Below are 27918 nucleotides of genomic sequence, written 5' to 3'. Positions count from 1 at the left end.
CAAGCTGCATAAATTCGGTTTGTGGAACATGCCTAAAATGTTAGGCAAGGTTGATGCGGCTAGCGACGCGAGAAATTCCGGTGGGCAGAGTGATCTGGACAGTACTTCCCCCGGGCCCAGCGCCAGTGTGGAGGAAGTGGAGGGGAGCGCAGGTAAACAAGTCAGACCGCAGCCAGCGGCCAGCAGTCGCCACTGCGCCGCGCTGCGCACACCATGGCCGTCCGCGCCTTCACAGGTCAGTGCTCTTGTCGCTAAGAAGTTGGCTCCCTGCTCGTACCCCCCACCCTTTCTCTTTGTGACACCACAACGGCAGTCGGCTCAGAAGGAAAAAATCGAAAAGTGTCGATCGCGAGACTTCTTTCCGATGTTACAGAAACGCATGCCGGTATCGAGATAACTTACAAATCAGCGAATGCTATGGACACAATTACCTTTAGGGTTACGACTACGGCGATATCAAAGTTATATTAAGTGCTTTTGACATGTAATAATTTCGGAATGCTGTGACTCATTACGTGCAGCAGCTACTGTCACTGTATCACTCACGTTATAGTCAATATAATTTCCACGGTAAATGAGTTAGGAAACTCCTCCCCATTTTATTGTTGGAGTGCGGAATCTCTAAATTTATCTCAAAGTTCAGCTAGCTAACTATCGACGGAGAGGATGCGCGCTAATCGTTGTATTTCTCTAGCTTTAAAAGGCAAAGCTTTGCTAAACTATAAAGTTGCTTTGAATATAAGTGTTTTACTACGATTGTCCTATTAAAAGTGGTATGCCGTTGCTTTTCTCCGACCACTGAAATGACGTACCAAGCCAGTTATACAGGAATTTACAGTTGAACATAAACTCCGAACCACGGTGCAACTAACATTCTTCACATATACAAATCATTGCCTGAAGTGATAAAAGTGGCGGGAAAAAAGCCATTGGAACCCATTAAGCTACAGCACATTATGATAATCTTTAGAAAACTTGCCACGTTTTATCTGCGTGGTCACCAGATGATAAAAGAACATGAAAATTGTTGGAGCGAAGTAAAGATGAAACTTATCGTTGATGAGATACCCATTTACAACTGCACAGAAGTCGTAAACAAGCTATCGTCGTCCTAACGAGCAGACATGCGCTGAACTGTTGATTCATCTCCACTTCTCCGAGCGAGGTGAAGCAGTGAAAAAGGCACTGTACTTGCTTTTGGGAGGAGTGGGGTTCAAATCGTCTGGCGATTCTGATTAGGGTTTTCTGCAGTTTCCTCAAATCGATTAAGCCAAATAGAGGGTTTGTTTCTCTGAACAATTTGCTGAGATACGAAATGGAACGATCACATAGGCTCAGTGTCAGGTGAAGCAGGTAGTAGACTTCAGTTCTGTGGTAGAATACTAGGAAAGTGCAATCCGTATACGAAGGAGATTTATCAAAAAAAAAAAAAAACCGCTCCTATGATCCAGTCTAGAATATTGCTAAAGTGTGTGGCACTCATACGAAACAGGACTAACAGGACATACTGCACGTAAACAAAAAGTTGCACGAACAGCCAGAAGTTTCTCCTGTGAGAGAGCGTCAAGGAGATTTTGGTGAAAAAAGGCACACACTTGAGAATAAATTCGAAATATCCTGTGAAAGCATGCTTAAAAAGTTTCTTGAAGCAGCTCTTAGGGATTGCTAAGAGATTAGAATATTACATCGTGCACAGAAGCGTTAAAGTGATAATTCTTCCCGCGCTACACGTGAATGGATTGGGAAGCAGTCCTAAGTGGTACAATGAAGTACCCTCTGCCATGCACTTCAGTGGTTTTGAGTATGGATGTAGGTGTAAAACAGGACACGGCTAATGTTGTTGTCCATTGTCGACTATTAGAGCTTACGCTGTTGCTAACGACGGCGTTAAACGCTGATATTCCTTCTCTCCTTCATAATGTTAAATAGTGGCAAGAACGTGCAACGTTCTTCTTGTAAATAAGCTATATTTTGGAGTTAAATGGTAAAAATTGGCCTTATCGAGTAGACGTGGATACAGCACATCGCTTCAGAGTTACTCTCATATTCTGCTGTGGCGGTGCATGTATCGTTACGTCTGCCATTCTCCTGGAAAACGTTCCCCCCGCGCGCAATGGAACTATGTGAACGAACATTGACCTCGCGGGGTACAATGGCAAGGCGGTTGAGACGAGCCTGCGAACAGCCCAGCCTACGCATACCCTAGCAGCAGCAGCCTCTCCGTTCCACGTCACTAGCCGTTGACCTGCAACGAGGATTGATTTACCAGCAGCCCATCGTCACACGGCGTGAAATGTTTTAAGGACGGGTGTAAAAACATGAAAATCTGGAAAAATAACGGAGTCCTGATTTTCATCCCTGCAAATTCATTAAAACTTTAATTTTCATGTTGAAATGCTCGAGCTAAACTGAAATCAATAACAAAATTTGCCCTTTGTTTTTCAGTGGATCATGAATCAATGGAAATTTCTTTGAAATGCTTTAGTGTCAAGTGTTCATAACAAACTAGCCACCATTCCTACTTCATATGTGCTATTCCGTGGTTAAAAGTATTTAAAATCATCTTTTGCGTAACGTAGGTTTTTGGTTGTTAAAGAACATTAGTCATTTAATCGTCAACAAAAATAATTTTCCAGCCATTAATAAAAGGGGTTTCATGATCTCAAAGATAACAGCGAAGTGTCAGGAAGACATAGTTCGCATCACGTTAGCAGTCGTAATACTTAAGATGTGATCAATCTTGTTCTGGTGGGAGATAGGTGGCACCTGCAAGACGCCGAATTAAGATGACAAAATATAGAAACAGTAAAGCATGTCTACCTCAGAAATAATTATTTTGCGCTGAGGCCAGTATTGTTGCTGTTATAAGGGTAGATGAAATATCCGTTTCATACGCAAAAGAACAAAATCTGGATCAAAATGAAATTTTTTGAACTAACACTTCCGGAAGATGTATCTCATTGTAAAGAATGTGACAGTACACAATCGAACTATGAACGGGCGATGCAAAAGGTAAAACAGACCTTGAAGTACCTCGGATGGAATGGAAGCGTAGATAAAAATTTACTAAAATCTATGCAACTAAAGCTAAATGAATGAGCATGAGTGATGGTTAAAATCACTTAAACTTAATTCCTACTGGTAGTACGAGACAATGTTGGAACAGGCTTTACAGTTCCAAGCGCGTTTTGTAGCGACAGCGTCTGAAAATATTCCTGTACACTGTCTGCCTACGTGTCTAACAGCCCATAAAGCTGCTCTTTCTGAAGAGTCACGTATATCTAAAAGTGGACGAGCTGGAGTGACTCTACGTTAGTCAATGTACAGTAACCGCGCGAGCATTCTGTTGTATCTTGCGGTGTGTGTGTGTGTGTGTGTGTGTGTGTGTGTGTGTGTGTGTGTGTGTGTCTACCTCTAATTTAGAATTCCTAGTTCTGGGCGTGATATGATACACATTGGCACAATGCACAGGAATCTTCGGGTTGGCGAAATAAGCAAACTTTCTAGCTAGACAATTCTTAAACGAGGAAATAAGTCGAATCTCTACTCAGCAAGTCACTATGAAGTGCATGGAAGAGGGTAATTCTTATTTTACTGCTTCTTAGTGCCTCCTTCCATACTGTTCACCTATAGAGCGGAGGAAGAAGGTTTAAACACTGCTGTGCGCGCTGTATTGCCTGTCTTCGCGGCCCCTGCGGGACCGATGCGTTGGGATTTACTATATTCGTTGATTCGGTGCTTAAAGCTGGTTCTTGAAACTTTGTAGCTAGGTTTTGGCAATTTATCTTAAAGCATTTTCCAGTTTTTCAGCATCACCGTGCAAAACTTTGTCCACTAGTTTTCCTTCGTTGTTAGTCCTGCTTAATTCGGGACACACACTTCAACAATATTCTAAGATGGGTCGCACGAGCGATTGTAATCAATCGCCTTTGAAGACCGTTTCTATTTTCGTAGTATCCTAAAAGTGAACGGAAGTTTTCCACCTGCTTTACCTACGACTGAGCCTATGCGATCGTTCAATTTCGTATCCAAACAAATCGCTATTCAGGTATTTGTGTGAGCCGAAAGATGCCAGTTGCGACAAATTGATAATGTAGCCGTACGATACTAAGCTTTCTCGTTCTGTGAACGGCAAACATTTTCATTTTTTGAACATTTAAAGCGAGTTCCAGTCTGTAAATCACTTTGAAATCTTATATATATTTGTGCCGTTTCCTTCAGACAGTACTTTGTCTTAAGTTACTATTGTTTGTGCAAGGTCGTAAATATAAAACATGAACAGGAAATGTATCAACATTTCCCTGGGGCACGCTTGAAGTTACTTATGTACACGATTGTTCACCCAATTTCACATGCTGAATCCTCTATCTACAAATCAGTCCAGTCGCAAATCTTCTGATGCTCTCATGTGACCGTACTTTGAATAATAACCGTAGGTGTGGGGTACTGACTGAAATGCTTTTAGAAAGTAAAGTAATAGTCTGACTGCTTTGACAAAAATTTTAATGTCATGTGAGAAAAACTTGACGTGGTTTTTGGCATGATCGAGCATCGAATACCAAAGCAAGGTAGTGCTGAAGTTCGTAACTGACTGATTCATTTAATTCCCGTTTTGAGTATTAGGGGATGAGGTTACAAAACACGCTAATGTCAGTATAGAGAGAGAGATATTGTTAAGTCTATAACTTACAACACAATTACGACATACCTTTGAGTTTCCTTACGAAAAAATTAGGTCCACTTCGTAGACTACATTCATTCCTTCACAATTATTGTGAAATGGATACAAATTTAGGTAACTAGATCGCAGATCGTACGTTCCTCCAGTCAGTTACACGATGAACGTAAATACTACCATGAATAACTAATAGTGCACTGAAGATCGTGGCTTGACGTTTTGTCAAGCATACACAATTAAAATGAATGTACGTTGGTCTGTGCTCATTTAGCACCAATCATATGCTGCGCAAAGGCACCTTGGCCACAAACTTCGTACTAAAAATCCTGCACTCATTTCGTAAAATTAGTACCTCCATTGTTTACAGGGAAACATTTAGAAATTTTAAGAGACAGCAAGAATAAGCACTAGCGTATAAGGACTTTTCATTTTGGAACTGAATTTTTAGAAATCCTACTTGAAGATTCAAAGGGAAATACTTATTGCATCGACAAACCTGTGGAACCTCTTGTAAAGTGGATGACGAAATCTATAAATAATCTAAAATACTAGATTTACATGTCTACATCTACATGATTACTCTACAGTTCACATTTAAGTGCTTGGCAGAGGGTTAATAGAACCACAATCATACTATTTCTCTACCATTCCACTCCCGAACATCGCGCGGGAAAAACGAACACCTAAACCTTTCTGTACGAGCTCTGATTTTTTATTTTATTTTGATGATCATTCCTACCTATGTAGGTTGGGCTCAACAAAATATTTTCGCATTCGGAAGAGAAAGTTGGTGACAAATTTCGTAAAAAGATCTCGCCGCGACGGAAAACGTCTGCTGTAATGACTTCCATCCCAATTCCGGTATCATATCTGCCACTCTCTCTCCCCTATTACGTGATAATACAAAACGAGCTGCCCTTTTTTGCACTCTTTCGATGTCCTCCGTCAATCCCACCTGGTAAGGATCCCACACCGAGCAGCAATATTCTAACAGAGGACGAACGAGTGTAGTGTAAGCTGTCTCTTTAGTGGACTTGTTGCATCTTCTAAGTGTCCTGCCAATGACACGCAACCTTTGGCTCGCCTTCCCCACAATGTTATCTATGTGGTCTTTCCAACTGAAGTTGTTCGTAATTTTAGCACCCAGGTACTTAGTTGAATTGACAGCCTTGAGAATTGTACTATTTATCCAGTAATCGAATTCGGATTTCTTTTGGAACTCATGTGGATCACCTCACACTTTTCGTTATTTAGCGTCAACTGCCACCTGCCACACCATACAGCAATCTTTTCTAAATCGCTTAGCAACTTATACTGGTCTTCGGATGACCTTACTAGACGGTAAATTACAGCATCATCTGCGAACAACCTAAGAGAACTGCTCATATTGTCACCCAGGTCATTTATATAGATCAGGAACAGCAGAGGTCCCAGGACGCTTCCCTGGGGAACACCTGATATCACTTCAGTTTTACTCGATGATTTGCCGTCTATTACCACGAACTGCGACCTACCTGACAGGAAGTCACGAATCCAGTCGCACAACTGAGACAATACCCCATAGGCCCGCAGCTTGATTAGAAGTCGCTTGTGAGGAACGGTGTCAAAAGCATTCCGGAAATCTAGAAATACGGAATCAACTTGGGATCCCCTGTCGATAGCGGTTATTACTTCATGCGAATAAAGAGCTAGCGGCGTTGCACAAGAACGATGTTTTCTGAAACCATGCTGATTACGTATCAATAGATAGTTCCCTTCGAGGTGATTCATAATGTTTGAATACAGTATATGCTCCGAAACCCTAGTGCAAACCGACGTCAATGATATAGGTCTGTAGTTCGATGGATTACTCCTACTACCCTTCTTAAACACTGGTGCGACCTGAGCAATTTTCCAGTCTGTAGGTACAGATCTATCGGTGAGCGAGCGGTTGTATATGATTGCTAAGTAGGGAGCTATTGTATCAGCGTAATCTGAAAGGAACCTAATCGGTATACAATCTGGACCTGAAGACTTGCCCGTATCAAGCGATTTGAGTTGCTTCGCAACCCCTAAGGTATCTGCTTCTAAGAAACTCATGCTAGCAGATGTTCGTGTTTCAAATTTTGGAATATTCCATTCGTCTTCCCTGGTGAAGGAATTTCGGAAAACTGCGTTCAGTAACTCCGCTTTAGCGGCACAGTCGTTGGTAACAGTACCATCGACACTGCACAGCTAAGGTATTGACTGCGTCTTGCCGCTTGTGTACCAGAATTTCTTCGGATTTTCTACCAAATTTCGAGACAATGTTTCATTGTGGAACCTATTAAAGGCATCTCGCATCGAAATACGTGCCAAATTTCGCGCGTCTGTAAATTTTAGCCCATCTTCGGGATTTCGCGTTCTTCTGAACTTCGCATGCTTTTTCCGTTGCCTCTGCAACAGCGTTCGGACCTGTTTTGTGTACCACGGGGGATCCGTTCCATCTCTTACCAGTTTATGAGGTATGAATCTCTCAATGTTGCTACTATATCTTTGAATTTGAGCCACATCTCGTCTACATTTGCATAGTCAGTTCGGAAGGAATGGTGATTCACTCTTAGGAAGGCTTCTAGTGACACTTTATCCGCTTTTTTAAATAAAATTATTTTGCGTTTGTTTCTGGTGGATTGGGAAGAAACGGTATTGAGCCCCGCTACAACGACCTTGTGATCACTAATCCCTGTATCAGTCATGATGCTCTCTATTAGCTCTGGATTGTTTGTGGCTGAGAGGTCAAGTGTGTTTTCGCAACCATTTACAATTCGCGTGGGTTCGTGGACTAACTGCTCGAAATAATTTTCGGAGAAAGCCTTTAGGATAATCTAGGAAGACGTTTTCTGCCTACCACCGGTTTTGAACAAGCATTTTTGCCAACATATCGAGGGAAGGTTGAAGTCCCCACCAATTATAACCGTATGAGTGGGGTATTTATTTGCTACGAGCCTCAAACTTTCTCTGAACTGTTCCGCAACTATATCATCGGAGTCTGGGGGTCGGAAGGAGGCAATTATTAACTTAGTTCGGCTGTTAAGTATAACCTCCACCCATACCAATTCGCACGGAGTATCTACTTCGACTTCACTACAAGATAAACCAGTACTGACACACACACACACACACACACACACACACACACACACACACACACACACACACACACACTCCAGCACTTCTGCCTAATCTATCTTTCCTGAACACCGGCTGAGACTTCGTAAAAATTTCTGCAGAACTTATTTCAGGCTTTAGCCAGCTTTCTGTATAGGTAGATCAAACTTTGACAGGACATTTGTAACCTAGATACCCGCGAGTCGTCATGGAATGACATTTCCAATTGCGCTTGTACAAGACCCACGACAGTAGGTAAGAAAACTTATTGACAATATTCAGAAAGTGGTAAAATGTGGGTGCTGCAAAGCCCTATTTCCCACGCCCCCTGTAACGGCTCCGCTAAGAACCGGATGAACAGGATGGAGACATGGCATAGTGTTTGTTAAAACCAGCAGAATATGTACTTAAGGACATGATTTACTTATCCTTTATATTCAGCTATTGTGAATATCTTCAAAGTGTCTAATCACTATGATTGAAATACATTTCGTGAATTCGCAACCATATTAGTCGTCGCCCATGTGTAATGTTATCTGTAATAAAAGGTATTCCACAAAGTAAAGAAATGGCCCCAGGGACTAATAATGCCGGATAAGTTTGCAAGATCGTTTCCAGTGAGCAAAATAGATTGGTGGGTACTTATTCCTCAATCCTCCATTATTGTTGGTGTGTGATTGACATTAATATTTATTATAGGTGTGTTACAGGCATGTTATGACGCATTTATTTTTAACGACGATTTAGATTGTTCACTCCACGAATGTCAATTTAACTTTTCTATTAGAAAAAATTGATGTGACAAATATGCAAACAATGCAAATGGTTGCTGTTCCCGCAAGAAACGTTTGACAGATTACTTCTGCAGTTCTGCTTGAAGACATAATTCACTAATTATTTTCTTGAGGGGATACCACTATTACATTGTCACGCAACTAAATACACCAATTTCCTAACTGTTTGTGTAGGTTCTCTTTACGAACAGTAACGGCTGCCTGCCCAAATAAGATTTTGACCTCAACAGAGAAGGCAACTCTCTTGGTGCACCGCTACTTTCCAGCTTAGAGGTATCGAATGTAAGCACAGTTCTTATTTCCTATAAAGTTCAAGAAAGGCTAAAACCAGTCTCAAATTAATAACTGGCGACGTGTAGCACTTCCTCGCATTTGTTCTGGTCTCAGACTGGTGCTATACTGAGTCTAGTAAATAGATAAATTACGAACTTTGCCATCATGGTATTGCAGCCCAATTTTTTTTATATACAGGGTGGTTACAATTAAACTTTCGCTACTTGAGAGGGCCCCTTAAAAAGTGTGATCGTAGCACAAATCAACATTCTGGAAACATTTGTAAGGACACGCGGAAGATAAATAACTAATAAACCATTGACAGACATTTCCAAATGATATTGTAACGTTTAATTTCGTATCCTACGTTCTACGTTAGAAACGTTGCTCAATGTGACAACCATCTGCATCGACGACAGCCTAGAACTGTCATAGACACAGTTTCACAATTGTGCAGCTCTTCTCGAACGGTGGACCATAGAATATTCAACTCTAGTGACACAGCTGGTGCACTGTTTAAAGATCGCACATTGCGTCCAGCATTCTCAGCCATGGCAATAGTAACTACAATAATTCGTGGTGGAATTGGCCGTCGGCAACTTCCAAATCGCCAGTTAATTCGAACTTCCTAAAATGTTCTTCAAACCCGATGCGGAAAGGGGACTTCTCCATATTTCTTTAATGCGTCGATACCCGCTAAAAGCAGCAAAACTACTTTTGTTTCAGTAACAGCTATAACAAAGCCCTGCTCAACTTGTACAGACCTGTATCGACTGTCTGCAATTGATGATGCAGTACGGCGCCTAAAACGAACTCGTGGCAAGGTACAAGACGGACGGCGTCACTATGAGAAGCCCATTAGCTCCAATTATAGCCAACCTGTTCCTGGAGTACTTTAACATTGCCCTGGACACGGCTCGTGCAAAGTCTACTTGCTTTTATCGGTACGTAGAAGACACATTCGTTTTCTTGCTTCGTGGGCGTGAAAATCTGGTAGAATTTTTCAACAACAGCATCCATAACAGATTTACGATGGAAGTAGAGAAAGGTACCTTGTCTTTTCTAGACGTCGTCGTCCGCCGGACAGAAAATTGATGTCTCAGCCACCCACAAACACCGATATCTGCATGCTACCAGCTATGATCACACTTCATAGAAAAATTCTGTTCTGAGGACATTGGTGCATAGAGCGGAAGCCGTTTCAGACGCTGAAAGTCTTCCGAAGGAACTGATCCACTTACGGGAAGTCTTAAAAGAAAATGGCTACAGCAACCGCCTGATTTCTCGTGTCATCTTGCAGTATAAACATAAGCAGAAGACCTCAGAGGAGAGGACGAAGCAGCTTGTGTTCTTGCCGTTCTGTGGCTGTCACAGGAAAGATTAGCCGGCTTATGAGAAGCATAAAATCGATACGGTCTTTAGGTCACCGGCTAAAATTCGACAGCTAATAAGGGTTGTGAAAGACGATGTTGGTCTCGGAACACCAGGAGCATGTAAAATACCGTGTGGGTGTGGGCAATTCTATATAGGACAGACTGTACGAACTATTGAACAGCGCCGTGTGGAACACGAGAGATGTTTTCGCCTTTGGTATCCTGAGAAATCAGCGGTGGCGAGACATACTTTAGAAAACGGACACCGTATTGGATTTGCCGATAAATCTGTTACTTCACGGACTACCAATTTTTGGGATAGTGTTCTGAACGAAGCGACAGAGTTAAAATTTTTTTGACAGCACCCTCAATAAAGACGGCGGCCTGCAACTAAGCACAAGCTGGAACCCGGTCATCGGTAAGTTGAAGCGGGCGCAGTAAGCGCGCAATGAAAACATTACCATATATGGCGCTGGAGCGAGCACCAGTGACGTCACTTAAGACAGCGCGGCTATATAAGGACGGCAGCAGCAATCATTAGACAGTCGCCACTTGACTATGGCCAAGGAGGACTCGGCCGAAAGTTTGTGGATTTCAAACCATTAGAGCCCGAGAAAATTTTATCAGCTTATCAGTATGTCTGCAACTCGAGAAGCTGCACCCCACTAAGTTTACCTGATATTCTAAAAAAATGGCCAGTTTGTAGTGATTTTTTAGTTTCTATGCTGTTCTTTTACCTTAGATTCCGTAAAATTTTACTAGGGCATCTGAATACAATCACTCACTGATATAATGGCACACTCCCCCACCCCCTCCCTTCTCATAGTCAAATGGTTCAAATGGCTCTGAGCACTTTGGGACTCAACATCTAAGATCATAAGTCCCCTAGAACTTAGAACTACTTAAACTTAACTAACCTAAGGACATCACACACATCCATGCCCGAGGCAGGATTCGAACCTGCGACAGTAGCAGTCGCGCGGTTCCGGACTGAAGTGCCTAGAACCGCATGGCCACCGCGGCCGGCCTTCTCAGTCGATCCAGGCTGTAATATAAGTACGTTTCTGTTAAAAATATGAAAGATTGATAGTGTATGATGCGTGTGGGCCGTTGGTTGTGGAGGCCTTGACCTTGCTTCCACACCCGCCAGGTTCTCTCCGCCTTTTTCCTACATTTTATCTGCTCTGTTGGGCTGTTCTTTTACCCTTTTCTTGTGTTCCCCTGGTGGTGTCCCTGTTGTCTCATGATAATGGTGGGTGTCGGGACAGTTTGTTGGTGGTGCTGGTGCCCCACTATGTGTAGTATTTATGAGCCACCCTTACTCTGTTTCCACCCACCCTACCTCCTGTTCATTCCACTTCCTGATATCCCTTTTTCCTTTGTTTGCACGTGACCCCTTCCCCTTTGATGATTGGGCTTCACTGTTTGTATCGTTCCTGCCATCCTAGGTCATGGGACCAATGATCTCACTGTTTCGTCCCCTCCCCCAAACCAACCAACCAATCGACCATTTCATATGAAACGACTGACGCTGCATCCCGGATTTGATTTCTTAGATACTTTAGATCCCTAACCTCTGATTCTCACAAACTTGAGTTTACATGCACCCAGATGCAGAGCAGATATCCAAGGAAGTCAAATCAGGTAAACACAGTGGACACAATCTTGAAACTCTTCCTGTCCACCTTTTGGCGAATCTTCGATTTAGGTACTGATATTCGTTTCTGCGAGAGTAAAATAAGATAATCCTCTACGCTGTTGGAACACAATTATCAACAATGTTTCTTACTGAAGAGTGGTTCCTGAGATTGCTAATTATTATTAGTTAATAACCACTGATTGCGGTTTCCCATCAGACATTGTCTGCTTTTGCAAAGTCCTGAGATTGCTCCAGAACACCAACGTATGTTTCTCTTCTATTCCGCAAAAACAAAGGGTCCATAAACTGTAGTCATTGTGAATCCAAGCCAAACATCAATTTTTGATAAGTGTTTTTGCTATTAAATGGTAGTGAGGTGCCTTATTACTCATAATGCAGCAGTTGCGTTTAACATCTCCGCTGATGTGAAATGTGGCCTCATCAGTAAAAGAAAATTGCCACGAGGTGTTCGTTGCGCCAGCTCCTATCACATCATAACTCAGCTTGGAGATCGGCGTAAAATTAGTGGTCAAATTTGTGAAGCACTGAATGTGGTATGCTTACTTGTTTAGCTCTTTGATTTTGATAAGTGAAACTGGTTCCTTAAAGGAAGAGTTCATGCACATTCGGACTACTTAAAAAAAAATGTTCAAATGGCTCTGAGCACTATGGGACTTAATTACATCTTAGGTCATCAGTCCCCTAGAACTTAGAACTACTTAAACCTAACCAACCTAAGGACATCGCACAACACCCAGCCATCACGAGGCAGAGACAATCCCTGACCCCGCCGGGAATCGAACCCGGGAACCCGGGCGTGGGAAGCGAGAACGCTACCACACGACCACGAGATGCGGGCTCGGACTACTTCAGATTGCTACTGATACACTGAACCCTCTCTTGTGGTACAGGTCATTTCCCGGAGCGTTATTGACAGACTTTTCCAGGTCTTTGGAACTTCTTGACAAGTAACCGAATGTTTTATCTTGTTGGTGCTGGTTTGTGAAATTTTTGGGTGAAATACTTTAATATCCAGATAAGATAAAATACACAATCGCCCACTAACAGCACGTTCGCTGTCGTAGGCATTCTTCCCGATTAAATTGAAAAAAAAGGGCCATGTTATTACGGAAATTGATTACAATTATGTATTATGGAAATATACAAATTATTTCTTAGAAATGAATCAATACTTCATGACCACCTCCATTTAATAAGCCTTGTAGAATACTTCACATAGATGTAAAATTGCTTGCGAGCTCATCTGCTTATTTAACTGTTTCATGTCGTGCAGATAAACTGCAGATTAATGTTCCCAACAGTGAAAGCAAGATGATTATAAATAGTTCCTCTTACTGTCAGATGAGGTGTGTTAATTGTAACTCAGATGGAATGCCACAGACGGAGAAAATAGCTCCCACGAGTAAGGCCAGCGTGTGATTTGTTTGTGTAGTCGTCGTGTTCCTGTGCGGAGTGCTGGCCGTGCCACCCCTTCTGGACCTGCCGCCTGCTGAGGACCCAAGCCTCTGGGACGACGACGACTACCTCCCCGTGTCTGCGGGAGAGCGATTCGATGCCTTCGACTGGGCACTTTGCCGGGCGCTGGATGCACGCTACCCGGGAAATGTGGTAGTTTCACCCATCGGCGTCAAGATGGTCCTAGCGATGCTGTACGAGGGCGCCACGGGCGACACAGCGCGCGAACTCGAAGCGGGGTTGCTGCTCACAAAGGACCGCCAGCAGACGCGCGACAAGTACAGTGCCATCGTGGCCTCGCTGCAGGTAACACTCCGAACATCTAAACTGGATTTAGTTAACTATTTATTTGGAATAAGCGTCCTCTGCATAATTACCCAAGAGTGTATACGATGAGGCTAAAGATATTCTGAGAGCTTCCAGATTTCTAGAATCATCCTACACCTGCACTGTTGATCGTTTAAACTGCAACGCCATGAAGGCGGCGTGCAACAGACCCCAAATTGCCACGGAGTGTACTACATGTTTGGATATGCACGTGATTGTCCTTCCAGCATAACTGCGCGGAGTAGCATTAAGTAATGCCAGATTAAGTAGCAGCCTCTTCATTCAGATATCGCGTTTGGATGTTGGTTGTCTGAGAAGATAGTCATGCTTAGTGTAAAGGGAAAAGTCTGCCCAAGCATACCGGAATTCGGCAGCAGGATCGTGGCCTATCGAGAATCCACGCTCTCGTTCAGAGATACCGCTGTTCATGTGGGTCGGGATCCCAAGACTGTCCCGCGAATGTGGAACTAATTACTTCAGGCGGCCCATAAGACACTGAGCAGGATCTCAATGGCGCCACACAAGTGCCCGAGAAGACAGAAGTTATATTCTCTCGACTGTGCAGGGTTTTACAGCCATGTCAACTATATAGCCACAAAAGTGACTTGTTTGCAGCGAGACCAGTATCCCCGTGGACAGTGCAACCATGCCTCGAACATCACATAATGTCAGCAAGGCGACCACTGTTGCGGGTTCCTTTGAGCAAACAGAGGCGCACAGAAAATGGTGCACCTGAAGACAACGCTGCACAACGGAATGGCACCTAGTCTTTTCAGACATGACGAGATTTCATGTACAGCTTCAGATGCAGCTTATAGATGCAGTGTAACTTCCATTCGCCTTCTCTTCTACAGGTTTTAAATGCTTGCCCCCATTTCATATCACTGCTTCGTAAGGAAAAGCTGTCACTCCAATGGTTGATTTGAACGGTACGGTGTACTGCTTAACATGGTGCTGCAGGAGGTAGTACAATACCTTATTCTGACCTTTGAACTAGCGTTCCCTGTCTGGAATCTGAAGTGTTGCCGAACTTCGCAACTTTCACATTAACAAATCATTGCCATAGCAACAAGAGGGGTGTTCATTTTAAAGGAATATTTCATACAGAAGGCCCATAAGGCCACAAATAAGAATGAGAATATCCTCAATGATCAAACAAGCAACAGAAGATCAATATTCAAACTAATTCAGTCTACCATACCTCCCTCCCCTCCATTACCACCCCAGCACTTCTAAAATCTCCCATGATGCCTCAGTCAGCTCTAAGGCATATGACAAAGAACAGGCAAGCATGTGCAGTTAACTGCAGTATAGATTATATGCAAAGAAATATTTATTGTAAGAAACTTATATTTTATGCATTTAGCACATACGGAATGAAAAGTGGCTACATGAACAGGACACACAAATGAATGTAAGTACAAAACACAAGCATATACTGTAAACAGAAATACCTAGACTTAAAGAAACTGAAAAAGAACCACTACAAATCTCGAGCAGAAATATGCATAATCAATTTTACGTCTATTATAGACAAATGAATATACATAACATCTACTGGTGCAGTATACCTGGTACCCAAAAATAAATTTTAGTTGCAAAAGATGTAAATTTTCTTATCTTTTCGTTAAAACATAATTTAAGCTAGTAACTGGCTGCAGCTGTTAACAGTATACTTTCCCATCAAATATTATCGAAATAGTATTTACTGGGTGATTTGCGATACAGCTGCATGGCATGCTTTATAATGTGATCATATTACGTAATGTTTTGTCATTTGGATTTGCCGGTTTTGAGGTACAGAAAATTAGCTATAGCTCTGTAAAAATTATATTGCTTAAAAATGGTATATAACTGTTGGATTCCTTTCAGCGTCATCTGTACATAGTCCGATTTTCCATACACATCAAAAAGTCGCCCTGCAAAAAACTAAAACATGATTTAGTAGTTACATAATTTATTACGAAGTCTTCGTAAAACTGTGACTAGGAATTAACCAGTTGTTCAGTCACAAATTTCTATCCACAGGGAAGCAACGCGGATTATCTGTTCGACTTGGGAAACAAAGTATTTGCAGACGTCTCACTGACACTACGACCACGCTTTGTTACAATCCTGAGGGCGTTTTATAACAGTGATATTCAAAATGTCGACTTCAGAGATCCTAAAACTGTGCCGTTAATTAATGAATGGGTAAAAAATGCTACGCGTGGTCACATTGACTCAATAATGAGTGAAGGTATGTATAGCTCAAACCATATTCTCTTTTTCTGTATAAGTCATTCATGGAAACCACTCTCAAGAGCGAACTAACAGCAAATTTTTTCACATTTCGTTTCCGATACTTACACACGCCTTTGCTTCGGTTATACACACATACTACAGGCAGTAATAAAATAAAGATTCCTACGAAGATGCTACTATTCAGTTATTATATTCACTTTGTGAGGTCTCACCGCCATTTAATATATTGCTGTTGGGAAAAGTAAACCTTGAATTTTTATTTTCTTTAGCAATATGTCGCATGTTGTCAACCTTTAAGCTTCTTCCTTTACCACTCTTGTCAGGACAAAATACCCATAAAACTTTAACTCTATATGGCAGGTAATCGTGTCAGTTATGACTGATAGATACTATTTTATAATGTAGCTGCTATTATCTTCTAAATTTAAATACTTGGAAGGTAAAAAATTAAGTGAATTTAAAGTTTATCACAACAAGAAATTCTAATTAAAGTTGGTTGTTAATGGAAAGTATTAATTACAGATGGTCTTTCGGACGCTGTCCTCCTGCTTGTGAACGCACTGTACTTCAAAGGCTCTTGGAAGTATCAATTTCAGCCTCAGCTTACTTTCACCAGCAATTTCTACACAGGCAAAGGGAAAACTGTAACCGCACAGTTCATGCGTCAGAGTGCAGAATTTTTCTACTTACACTCTAAAGAGATTAATGCAAGCATATTGCGATTACCATATCTTGTAAGTTGCATATTATTAGCAATTCCCGAGTTCTCTGTGATTGCGGTGTGAGGAATCTCTGCAAGTTCAGTACAGTAAAACGTTGTACTCATTGTTACAGGGCAGGAAATTCTCAATGTTCATCGTCCTGCCGGACGACAGGGATGGGCTCGAAAACCTTCTGAGCACTGTAAATCCATTTGCTCTGCGAGAAGATCTCGGACTGCTCAGACCGACTGCAGTACACGTGGTGCTCCCAAAATTTACTTTCGAATTTTCTGTACTCCTGAACGATGTTCTGAAGGAGGTAAGTAGTTATATAAAGGTAATTAAAACTAGACCACAAAGCAATCATCTCGGAAATATTGTATAACTATGCTGACAGCTGATGTTGGTCTTGGTACGCTGCATTAAAATGCACAGCGCTAGCTGCTTGAATCTCAATTTCGTTGTTGCTGAATTCAGAACTGGGACGTTCTTTTCCTCAGATGACTTTCCATTTTGTCGCCAGTTTTAGAGTTATTGAAATTGCATATTTGTTGGGTAAAAACAAAAGCGCGTAACCTAATTTTTACGCAGTCTGTTTTTGAAGGATCACAAACAAATGTCACGTACATAACACTTTCGTTAGAACGTGGGTACCTGACCACATTACGGAAACGTCATTCGTGTCCAAACACTTTGGCGGTCACTTGAAACATACCTGTCACACTCCTTCACTTACTTCCTGTCGTTGCAATTCCAAAAGCAGTACAGCATGTTGGAAGTTTCTGTCCAAGCTAATTTTCTGCTGTAAGCACACAAATCTTATCCATTGCTAACTATGTTGATGGACGTGATTCAAAGAACCCACTGCCAACAACTGTCCATTGTTTGCTGTGTCCTAGCTGCAACAAATATTTTTCCTCAATGGAAACCTCATGTGCACATGTTTGTGAGTGTTCATTTTTTCACCCACGAATTCAGCGACAAGCTGGTCGTAACTAAAAAGTTTCAGCAAATGAATGATTGAATACTATTATCGTTCTTTGCATGATAATTATTGAATGATCAGTGAACATTTCAAAATTGCCTATAAAAAGAAGCCAAGTGTAAAAAGTATATTTTAAAAACTAGTCTATACATGTGTATAAATCTTGCATCTAAAATGATTAAAGAATCACATAACAGCATTAGAGCATAAAGAAAAGTTTCCTTCTTCCAGAAAAATTCAGATCTGAGAGGGTTAAGCTTTAGTGTGTAAAGCAATTTTTGTTTAGCGCATTTCAAACACAATACTATAAATTAAAAAGTGTAATGTGGAGAAAAATTTAACTTCGTAAAGTATTTGATTCTGTTATTGTCTGGAAAGTCTGTCTTCGCAACTGAATCAGACTTGCAAATGTTTATTCACACGTCTCTCTTCACTTTCATTTTTAAAGCTGCTTGGTAGTTTCTGACGCATGACGTGTCAGGATCTCTTGGGTAGCCTGAATAAAACTGGTCAGGAAATTGCGCCCCACTACCTCAGTCTTAAAACGCAATAGCTTCTTACGCATAATCGCACCCTTTCTGAAAGTTCACTTACTTGGTATCTCAAGAAAAAACTAAGAACCCAAATGTCTCGACATTAAATTAAAAAAAATACGAGCAGAACTGACCACGTGCAGGTTACGAAAGTTTTACTTATGCAAAGCTGAAAACTATTAAGAAATAACACGGACTTACTTATAATGCTCCGATACAATGTTTTTATTCCGGACTTGCACTTGCACAGGCGTTATGATGTTGTCGGAGTTTTGCAGGCCGTCACGTAAGTGTGCAATCGTGTTCGGAATCGTTTCGGATGGTTTTCTAATGGTTGTTTCGCTGTCTGGAGTAAAATTTCGCTTGAACATTTGGTGCACATGATTCTTACAACAGAAAACACATGCTAAAGCTGAATTCAGTTTATAAGCAGCTTAAATACTTTACCTTATCTGTTGCAAATGTCACGAATGCAGGCTACTGAGAAAGTATAAAAATAAATGAGGCTAAAATTCAGATTTTTAGCCGTTAAGATTGGCTTTCTAAATATAGAAACATCGCAACTGATTTCAGCGTATGAGGAAGACAGAAGTAAAAAAGGTGATAATTAAGAGAAACTAGAACAAAATTTCCAATCGTAACTGCCAATAACGCGGTTGGCAATAACATTGTGTGTGTCTTCGCCTGACCGATTAAATATTACACGGAAAGGTGGAATCCATAAAAGCGATGCAACAGGCATTTCAAAACTCATTAGTTATCACCTTGAACTCTACCCGCATAAGAAAAAATCCTTTACGGAAAATTAGTTCTACTGTCCTAAACAAAAACAGATTCAAACACTGTAAAAATGGGACTTCCTGAGACAGCACTTTGATTTTTGCTTACCACCACGTTTCTAATAGCAGAATCTACTGCAAACAACGAATTACGTAGCGCAATAAATCAGTTCAGGTAAAGTTTCACGTTGCTTAATGCACAATATAAAGCGCAATATTTTGTTACTCATACTGAGCAAACCTTAAAACTAAGAGCAGGCGTTAAAGATGTGTATGGTGCTTCATCGTAAAACAAAAACACATGAGATTCCAACCATTACACTCACTCAGTGACCTTTGCAACCACGAATGTTTAAACGGTGTGAAAGCGCTACTTACTAGTTATCGCAATATGTCGTGAAATTTGCCACACTGCGCTCGTTTTCCACTTTATAGGCTGAGGTAATTACATAACTGTACTGAGGGGCGCAGGGCGAAGGTAATGCAAAACTGGACCCGAAATCTGACACGGCCTAAATACAGTTTTGGCAATAGCACTGCAAATGAAGGGTTAAGGGATTTGCCAGTTTCAAACTTCATCATTAGGATTTACTGTACTAATGATAGATCATGCAACCACCCAACTAACCAGAAGGCTTAAATATTCAATCCTCAATAAAGGAATGATGCATAGTTGAGATGCACAAAACAAGCTGATGGAGGGTTATCGACTTCTCGGAGTGACGTGACTGATGGGGAGCGGAGCGATTCTATTGCTTTAGATTCACGCATTGTTTTTAACATCAGTGTTACGTGAACAGTTTCTCTTCCTCAACCCCAAAAAATGTTTTCCAGTGAGGTCGGTTCATCCACCCCCTTCCCCCGTCTGACAGGATCACACCTAGAATTCATGCATACGTACTGCAACAAGAACAAATATAAGTTTTCTATTAGCTTCACAAATATAGACGGTCATAACTGAAACAATTGAGTGCGGCAGAAATTTTAAAACAGCCTCCCCCGTAGAGGTCAGTGATCTGTCCCCTACTAACGAGTACTATGCAACGAAGCTAATCATTCCTTTTCATCTAATGTGCCAACCCACATTCACAACCGAATGCCATGGGTAAAAAAAGCGCAGAACGTAATGTGTTCCTTGAAATAAACCAGGGACAATACTGAAATTTGTGACAGAGCGACGTAGTGCAATGGTTAGCACACTGGACTTGTATTCGGGAGGCCGAAGTTTCGAATTCTCTCTCCTCCCCCCCCCCCCCCCCCCCCCGTCCCTGCGTCCATATTTAAGTTTTCTGTGATTTCTGTGAACCATTCAATGCAATTAACGCGGTGGTTCCTTTCTATAGGACACGACAAAGTTCCCTTCCCCATCCTCCTCCCTCCCAACTGATCGTGTAAAATTAAAAATATTGGCAAGTTTCTTAATTGGGCACTATAAAGTTTTATAAATTTTGAAAAGAAGTTGTACTTGGTCTTGGCAACAGTGTACTGCAATTCAAATTAGATATCTACCATTACCTGCATAATGAGACGTCAGTGAAGTGAGGATGGTAAATATATCTCTTGTTACAAATGCTTCACATTGTTACACATTAACAGGATATCGGCAAATTGACACTTTTTGCAAAAAAAATAACTGAAATTTACAGTAAGAGTTGACTATTGACAAATGCTATATATTATATTTTTGTTTCAGCTGGGAATAAAACAAATTTTCACAGACAAAGCTAATCTGCAGGGAATTGCAAGGAGTCGTTATGGAAAGCTGTCAGTCTCAAAGGTTTTACAGAAATCAGCTCTAGAAGTAAACGAAAAAGGAACTACAGCAGCAGCAGCTACAGGCAAGTTGTGCTAGCTTAGCCAATGTGCAAAAATGCGTTTAAAGTTTCTACTCCAGCATCTTTATATCCTAATATATCCTAATATATTCTTGACTGCGAATATCGTTAATCGTAAGGTAACCAGAAAAACTTCTTGGATTTCCAAGACGAGTATTTGAATCAAGAATTATTAAATTTTAAGTCCTCGTTGTTAGAGGAACAAATGTTGTTAACTGCATTTCGTTTCTGGGAGTTATACAATTAAAAGTGTAACAAGCACTTCTAGGTGCGTCTTATAAAAGTATTGAACTGAGTTGTTATATCAAAGAAAGTAGGCCTAAGTACTACTAAAAGCACAATTCAGTTCACACTTAAATCACACATCACATTTAACCCTCTTGTGATACACCCATTAGAAACAAACTACGTGATTACTTTTTACATAAAATTCTTTATAGAGAATTTCACTGAAAAACTATTCCAAAAGATAATTTCCCAGGTTTATTAATGGTTGTCGCACTTGATAATTAAAAACCCCATTTACAAGACATGACTACGAATGCTGTCCATTAACGTTATTAATAAAGCTTCATCAGATTCTGGAAACAGCTGTCATCCAGGCTAGTAACAAAGCAGACTGTTACAGCCTATGCTTACTTTCTGAGAATTACATTGGAATACGTTCCTTCCTCCTCGTTTAGTCAACAGTAAAGGATCAGCAAATTGTTTGCCTTGTGTGCATCAGTAATTCACATTTTGAGTTTCAGGAGTGTGTCAACCATATACACGGTTCAGTAAGAGGACGAAGTCCACATCTTCGTGTACCTTCGCCTATAGAGATGGCGGAGTATTAAGTCACGGGACTCGTATGTGGGAGGAAAGCAGTTTGTCGCCGTCTAGCCGTCAATATTAGTTTTCTATGATTTCCCTAAAACACTTAAGGCGAATGACGGAACAGTATTTCCAAAAGGTACGGCTGTCGTTGACTGTATTTCAAATCGTAACACCTCGTTCCCCCACGATTTTCATTACAATCCCAAATCGAGGGTTTTAAGTCTGCCACCCTGGTTACTACAGAGGCCCAGAGTAATTTTATATTTTGTGCAGTACGCGAGATCTGTTTTTAATGTGATATTTTCTGACATTTTATGAGCCCAACAACTCTGTAGCTGTCTTTACGCATGGGTCTAGACAGGGGGCCTCAGTTGGTTGCTGTATTGTTCTCCCAGATCATGTCCTCAATGCCTCAAGACTTCACTGTCTTCGACGCAGATCTACATGCGATCTTGTGGGCACTGAATCAGATGAGACGTTATTCCAGTGCTAAATTTGTTTAATCCGATTCTCTGAGTGCTCTTAACACTCTATAAAGTTTCTACCCAGCACATTAAATACTACCGAATATCCAGGATGCCCTCCTTCAACTGCAAAGACTGGCAAAGATTGTGTCTTTCTGCTGGGTACCAGGGCACACGGACATTTGGGGTGAACGAAAGGTCGGATCCTAGCAGTCAAGGTGGTGTTATCATCCTCAGTTGTTTTAGTTGTTATAGTGTGCCATCACCCTGCATGCTGTGGCCTCGCTGTTTACATCCAAGATTTGCTTCGATGGGAGGAGTGACTGAAAGTGACGGACAAAAAGCTCCGTCTCGTTAAGCCCACAACGCGGCGGTGGTGCCTGTGCCTTTCTTTTAGCTGCTTTGTCGTTCTGTGTTTTAATCTCACGTGTAACTTTTTCTCTGTTTTCGCGTATGTGAGATAGTGATTTGTGCGGTCGATTCGAGTGCATGAGTGTGGAACAATTTTCGAGGTTTCAGCCACATTCATTGGTTTAATGTGTGTAAAGGCTCTGGTAATCACGCTGTTGAGCGCCCATAAAACTCTCTCTCTCTCTCTCTCTCTCTCTCTCTCTCTCTCTCTCTCTCTCTCTCGCGATTTTCATCCCCAGTCTCAGACTTCACTGCTACCGTTCTTTCGATTTCTTCCTAAGCCTAAACTACGCAATATGCTACGTCACTTGTTGAGATTTTCAACTTGATCATAATCTTAAGAATTTCCACGTCTCTCTTCAGTGTTTTGCAACATTCCTTTGTCCATTTTCTGACACTATGTAGGATAGGACAAACAAGACATGGGTGGTAAAATTTTTAACTGCTGCATACAGATGTCAAACGGCGTTTGTAGTAGACCTTTCTTGGCCTATGGTTTCAGGGCAGAAATTTTTTCACATACAAATTCTTAAAGGCTGCAACATAAATTGTATGAATTTTCAGCCGTGTGTCTACATCCAAATCCAAATCTAGACTCTGCAGACCACTGTAAAGTGCATGTCAAACAATCTATCCAATTCTACCACAGAAAAGTATTATTTTTTTCCATTCTATCGACTTCTCGAATACTGGAAGAACATCTACAATGGCACTGTACGCGCTGTAATCGGCCCAATATTGTCTCCACAGGAACGACACATAGGGGTTGTATGTTTAAAGATTCTTCACCTGGTACTGTTTCTTCAAACGTTGTAAGTAGCCTTTAGTGGGATAGTGGACATCGATCAATCATCTGCCATTTAAAGTTCATTGTGGATTAAACCTGTGAAAATTTGTGCTGCCCTACTTCGTACAAGTTCATTGTCACCAGTAAATCCTATATTGTATGGGTCCCACAGGTGAACCAAATTATAGATTGAGTCGCACAAATGTTAGTTAAGGAATGATCTTTATAGATTGAAGCCATTTTTCCAGTATCCCACCAATGAATTGCAATGTCACCAGAATTACCCACGATTGAGACTTGTCATTCCCTTGCATATTTCCGCGAACTGTTATATACAGATATTTATATTAGTTGACTGAGTCCATCTGCAATTAACTGATTTATAGTCAGTAGATACTACATACTGCGTTTTGTGAGACGCATAACTTGAAATTTCTGAATATTTATCATTACATGTTTTTCTGCTGTATGTCCTTTGCGTCTCCATTCCGTGCAATCGATTGCTTCCTTCTAAATGTTGCTGTTATGTGCTGACGCCCATCACGTAATCATATCTGAAATCGCTTCCTCGGTCAACTCCTCTTTCCTCCCACTTAGAACTGTCTTTATACGCCCCTCTGCCTTAATGTATGTCCAATTCATTGTAGTTTCCTCCTTTTTATTGCACTGAGTAACTGCCAACGTGGTTGATTACTTCAGAGGTGGAACGGTAGTTACTTGACCACTTACCTACCTAACAACCACCAGCCAAGGAGGACCGATAAGCTAATTCTGCAGAGTAGTCTACAGTAAACAGCAAAACTCTAAATAGCAGCGGGATACATCTGAACAACAGAACCTTTCATTAGAAGGCAAGGAGGGACATTACATAAAAGTGAACTTTCTGTATCTAGACTGAGTTAACACATGCAACAACCCTAAAATCAAGGAAGCAAGTAACTAATTGTGTGATATTTCCAAAACAACCACTGTTCAACAAGGGCAACAGCTCCTTAAATGCGAAATGTATGGGGAATTCTCTGATGTAGCTCAAAAACGTAATTACGTTGGCTCAAACAAAAGTATGGTCTCCTGCCTGGGTATTATGAATATTAGTACCAAGGAATTGTGTAACGGAATAATAAACATTAAAACATAACTTCCAAATCGTAAAATTTGGAGTACGTGTTGCAGGCTTCCTCTGCCTAAGTGTGTCCAGAGCTACCAAACGCCTTGTTAGAGTTCGGCTACACAATACTTGCATGTAAAGCTATATGGGGAAAGGCAGCGATCACACAGTAAGGAACAAAAACTGCAAAATATTTCACGAAGAAATGAAAGTTCAAAATAGAAATTATCAGCCAAATGTTTCACGCTGAACTGAAAACTGATCTGTCACCAGACGAGGAAGTATAAATATAGTCTCCTGTAAGTGCAGATGCAAAAACAGTTTCCATACCTATATCAAGATCAGCAACACGAAGTACCAAGACCACAAAATACTGACGTCTCATCACAAGAAAAAATGAAGCAGGCATCGTACCAAAACGCCCATAATGGCCAACTTTACCACTAACAGCCAAACGTCAAGAGAACAAACAGAGAAGGGCAAGTCGTACTGAGATTCTCACGAAAAGCTTTCATCCAGTTACTATATACGTGCCATAAAGTGTAAGTCTGTTGCCTATACCTGCCCTCCTAATGGTACTGTAAACACTGATTCACAAAGAACTTGTAGCAGTTTTCACGCTTATTGCTAAGTGAACTTTATTGTAGACCTTCTTATGGGGGCCTGTCACCATCTGAGAGCCTAGCATGTTCAGAAGTTCGTCTTCTGAACGGAGTACAACTTTCATTTCAGCACACTTACAGGTTCGTTCTCCACCATAGATGTTTGCTTTTCGTTGCTCGTAGACAGCTCAGAAGAAAATGGTCCACGACTTCCCTAGAGTGGGAACTTCCCCATCTGCATACATCTGACAGACAAGCAGTGCACCAAAGTGAATACCAAGACTGACTAGACATTATTTAGGCAACTGGCTGTTGTTGAACAGTGTCACATTACGAAAGTGATTCATCAGTCTGACTAATCAAAGATCTTTGGAGGAGGGAAGTGCCACTATGCAATCAGGGTCAGTTTGAGCGGCTCTGAGCAGGTTGATAGTGACCCACTACACTCATCGCCGCTGTATTATTTAGGACAAGAATTCCTGAATTCTCATCAGTCCATCTCGGCTCAAGTATAGGCAACAAGAAGAAAGATTTCTGTAAAATATAAAAGGCCAGCTATTGCAGCTACACTGAAGGGTGTCTCCAACCACCAGCCAGTAACATCGACCAGACAATGGCCTAGCGTTTCGCCATTATTGCCACAGCTGCTGCTACTGCTGCTGCTAACGTGGACCTGGCATCGCGCCGTCACCATCTGATCATGGAAACGATTCAGTTGAACAGGGCCCCCTTTCCATTTGAGAGCTGCATTTGGCACCAAGGCTCCTGATACTGACTCCAGTCACAACATAATCGAGAGCACTATGCTTCAGCGACATAGAAATCAAAGGAAATAACTACAGAATAGTTAATGAAATACGGCACAGGAAGATTTTCCGAATCAGACAGGCAGTTCCGGTCTCTCATCAAAGCAGAAAAAGACGTAACTTGGCCCAGTAGTTAGCGAAGCACTGCCTTAAATAGCTGTGTAGGTAAAATCTTAGCATATGGCCTGGTCTGGATCAGACAACACAGCTTCTTAGCCGATCTATGTGGGTTCAGGAGATATCGACTGCTGATTGACAACCTTGCCTGCCGGAGGTAGTTACACAAGCCTTACTACTGTGACAGCGGCCAATAGTCATATTTTTCGACAAAAAGGGCATATGATACTACTTGGCATATTATTTTCGGACACGATCATCAATGGGGCTTCTGTAGACATTTTCCTATGCTTTCGTAGTCCTTTGTAACCAACTACAAAGAGGATATCGAGTTGGAGTTTCGTCTGCAAATTAATTTACCTTCCAGAAAATAACGCGGAAAGCTGTTTCAAATGTATAATGAGGTTTCTGGGCTACTTCAGATCGTAAGGGAAAATAGCACTTACTCCATTATACCTGGGTCTAAGCAGCCCAATTGTACATGGCCTCCTCTGGCGAGGGAATCCTCCAGTCTGCACTACTTGTGTACAGAACTAAGTACGCCACTCTATAAATGTTTTATATTCAGACAATAGGGCAGAGGCTAGTTCATCAGCTGGTGTATCATCTGTTTCGGTAGACGATAATACGAATGTGGGACAATACTCTGAAATGTCTTGTTTGCTCCCTTAGTTAATAGGGATAGTATTTTGTTACACGTGTGGCTGCCTTGTCCTTTCCTTTTTTAAATTTGATCAGTTCGCCACATTTTTCTGAGTTTATAATATCAGCCTTTATTCTACAGACCAATTGGGTTTTTAATATCACATTTTAACAATCTCGGTGTGACTGTTTTACAATCCGCGTGGCTGGGTATGACTGGATATATGAATGTGTGTCTTCTAACAGTTCACATTTGACCAGTTATTGACACAGCATCAGTGAACACATTATTTTTAACAATATGTTTATTTCAGTCAAATTCTCGACAGTCACTCAGTTGAAACCGGTATAGCCACAGAATAATTTGAGTGACTGAAATAAACTTTTTCTCCTGCACAGTACACGACACTGATTTTCTATCCTAATTTTTAGCAAGTCAGAGTGCACTTATGAGTTTTTCAGTTTGTCAAGAAATTGACAAATCGTAAAGATTAGGTAACCAAACAAATTTAAAAAACGTGTCTTCTGTTACAGGTATCGAGGTCATTGATCGAATCGGAGTCAGAGAGGTGACATTCAACGCTACACATCCATTTCTTTTCTTTATTGAAGACGAGACGACTGGTACAGTAATATTCGTAGGAAAAGTTGTGGAACCATCGACTGACAAAACTCAGCAGAAAACCACCATTTCTGTTCGACAAGGAGAATTCCACGGTGACAAGAAGAAAGACGGTTCCAAAGGTGTTCAACAGCCTCACGTGTCTCAAACTGAAAAGGATGGACCTTACCCTGTGGAAATGCCAGATTTTGACATCACATCTCAAACAATCGATAAAGGTGGACAGCAGAAAAAGCGTGTGTACTATATTTTATCTCAAAGCGCGTTCCATTACCTGATTCAATTTTTACCACAGAAGCTTCCGCAATAGTGAACGAAGAAAGTTTCCGTTGATGTCAATACTTTTACTCGCTAGTCTTTACCAATGCGTCTACTGCACGCATGTTCACAATATGACTGTGAGGGGTGTGTGTGGGTGTGTGTGTGTGTGTGTCAGAGAGAGAGAGAGAGAGAGAGAGAGAGAGAGAGAGAGAGAGAGAGAGAGAGAGAGAGAACCAACCAGATTTGCAAATTGTTAATACAAAAGTCACTGTCAAAAGAACAATATTTTATTGGCATGTAATGTGGAACAACATGCAAGTGTTTTTTTTATAATGTTAATCTATATGTAAGAGCTGCAAAGCTCAAATAGAAAGAAAAACGTTGGTTTTATTTATTTATGTCTTGTTAAACTAAAATTTAACTTTAATTAAAGAAATTTGTAATAAGCGTTTTTCACAACTGTTTCTATGTCTGTATAAACAGCAAATTTTTTTGTCTGTACCTAAGGTACACCTTGCC

General features: G+C 41.2%; 2 protein-coding genes across 8 annotated transcripts in view; one reads left to right on the top strand and one right to left on the bottom strand.

Moving 5' to 3' along the window:
- LOC126299284 (constitutive coactivator of peroxisome proliferator-activated receptor gamma-like) overlaps positions 1-27918 on the bottom strand; it is a 633226-nt gene that overhangs the window by 125493 nt on the left and 479815 nt on the right. The gene's annotated exons all lie outside the window — the stretch shown is intronic.
- Positions 40-27850, top strand: LOC126299286 (serine protease inhibitor 2-like). Its single transcript, XM_049991075.1, has 7 exons — positions 40-235; positions 13337-13665; positions 15715-15925; positions 16453-16664; positions 16765-16950; positions 20622-20766; positions 27051-27850. The coding sequence occupies exons 1-7, from the start codon at positions 214-216 to the stop codon at positions 27446-27448; spliced, it is 1503 nt and encodes a 500-aa protein (XP_049847032.1). The 5' UTR covers positions 40-213; the 3' UTR covers positions 27449-27850.

This window comes from Schistocerca gregaria, chromosome X (genome assembly GCF_023897955.1).
Source record: "Schistocerca gregaria isolate iqSchGreg1 chromosome X, iqSchGreg1.2, whole genome shotgun sequence".
Lineage (NCBI taxonomy): Eukaryota > Metazoa > Arthropoda > Insecta > Orthoptera > Acrididae > Schistocerca > Schistocerca gregaria.
This window is presented reverse-complemented; position numbering and strand designations above follow the sequence as displayed.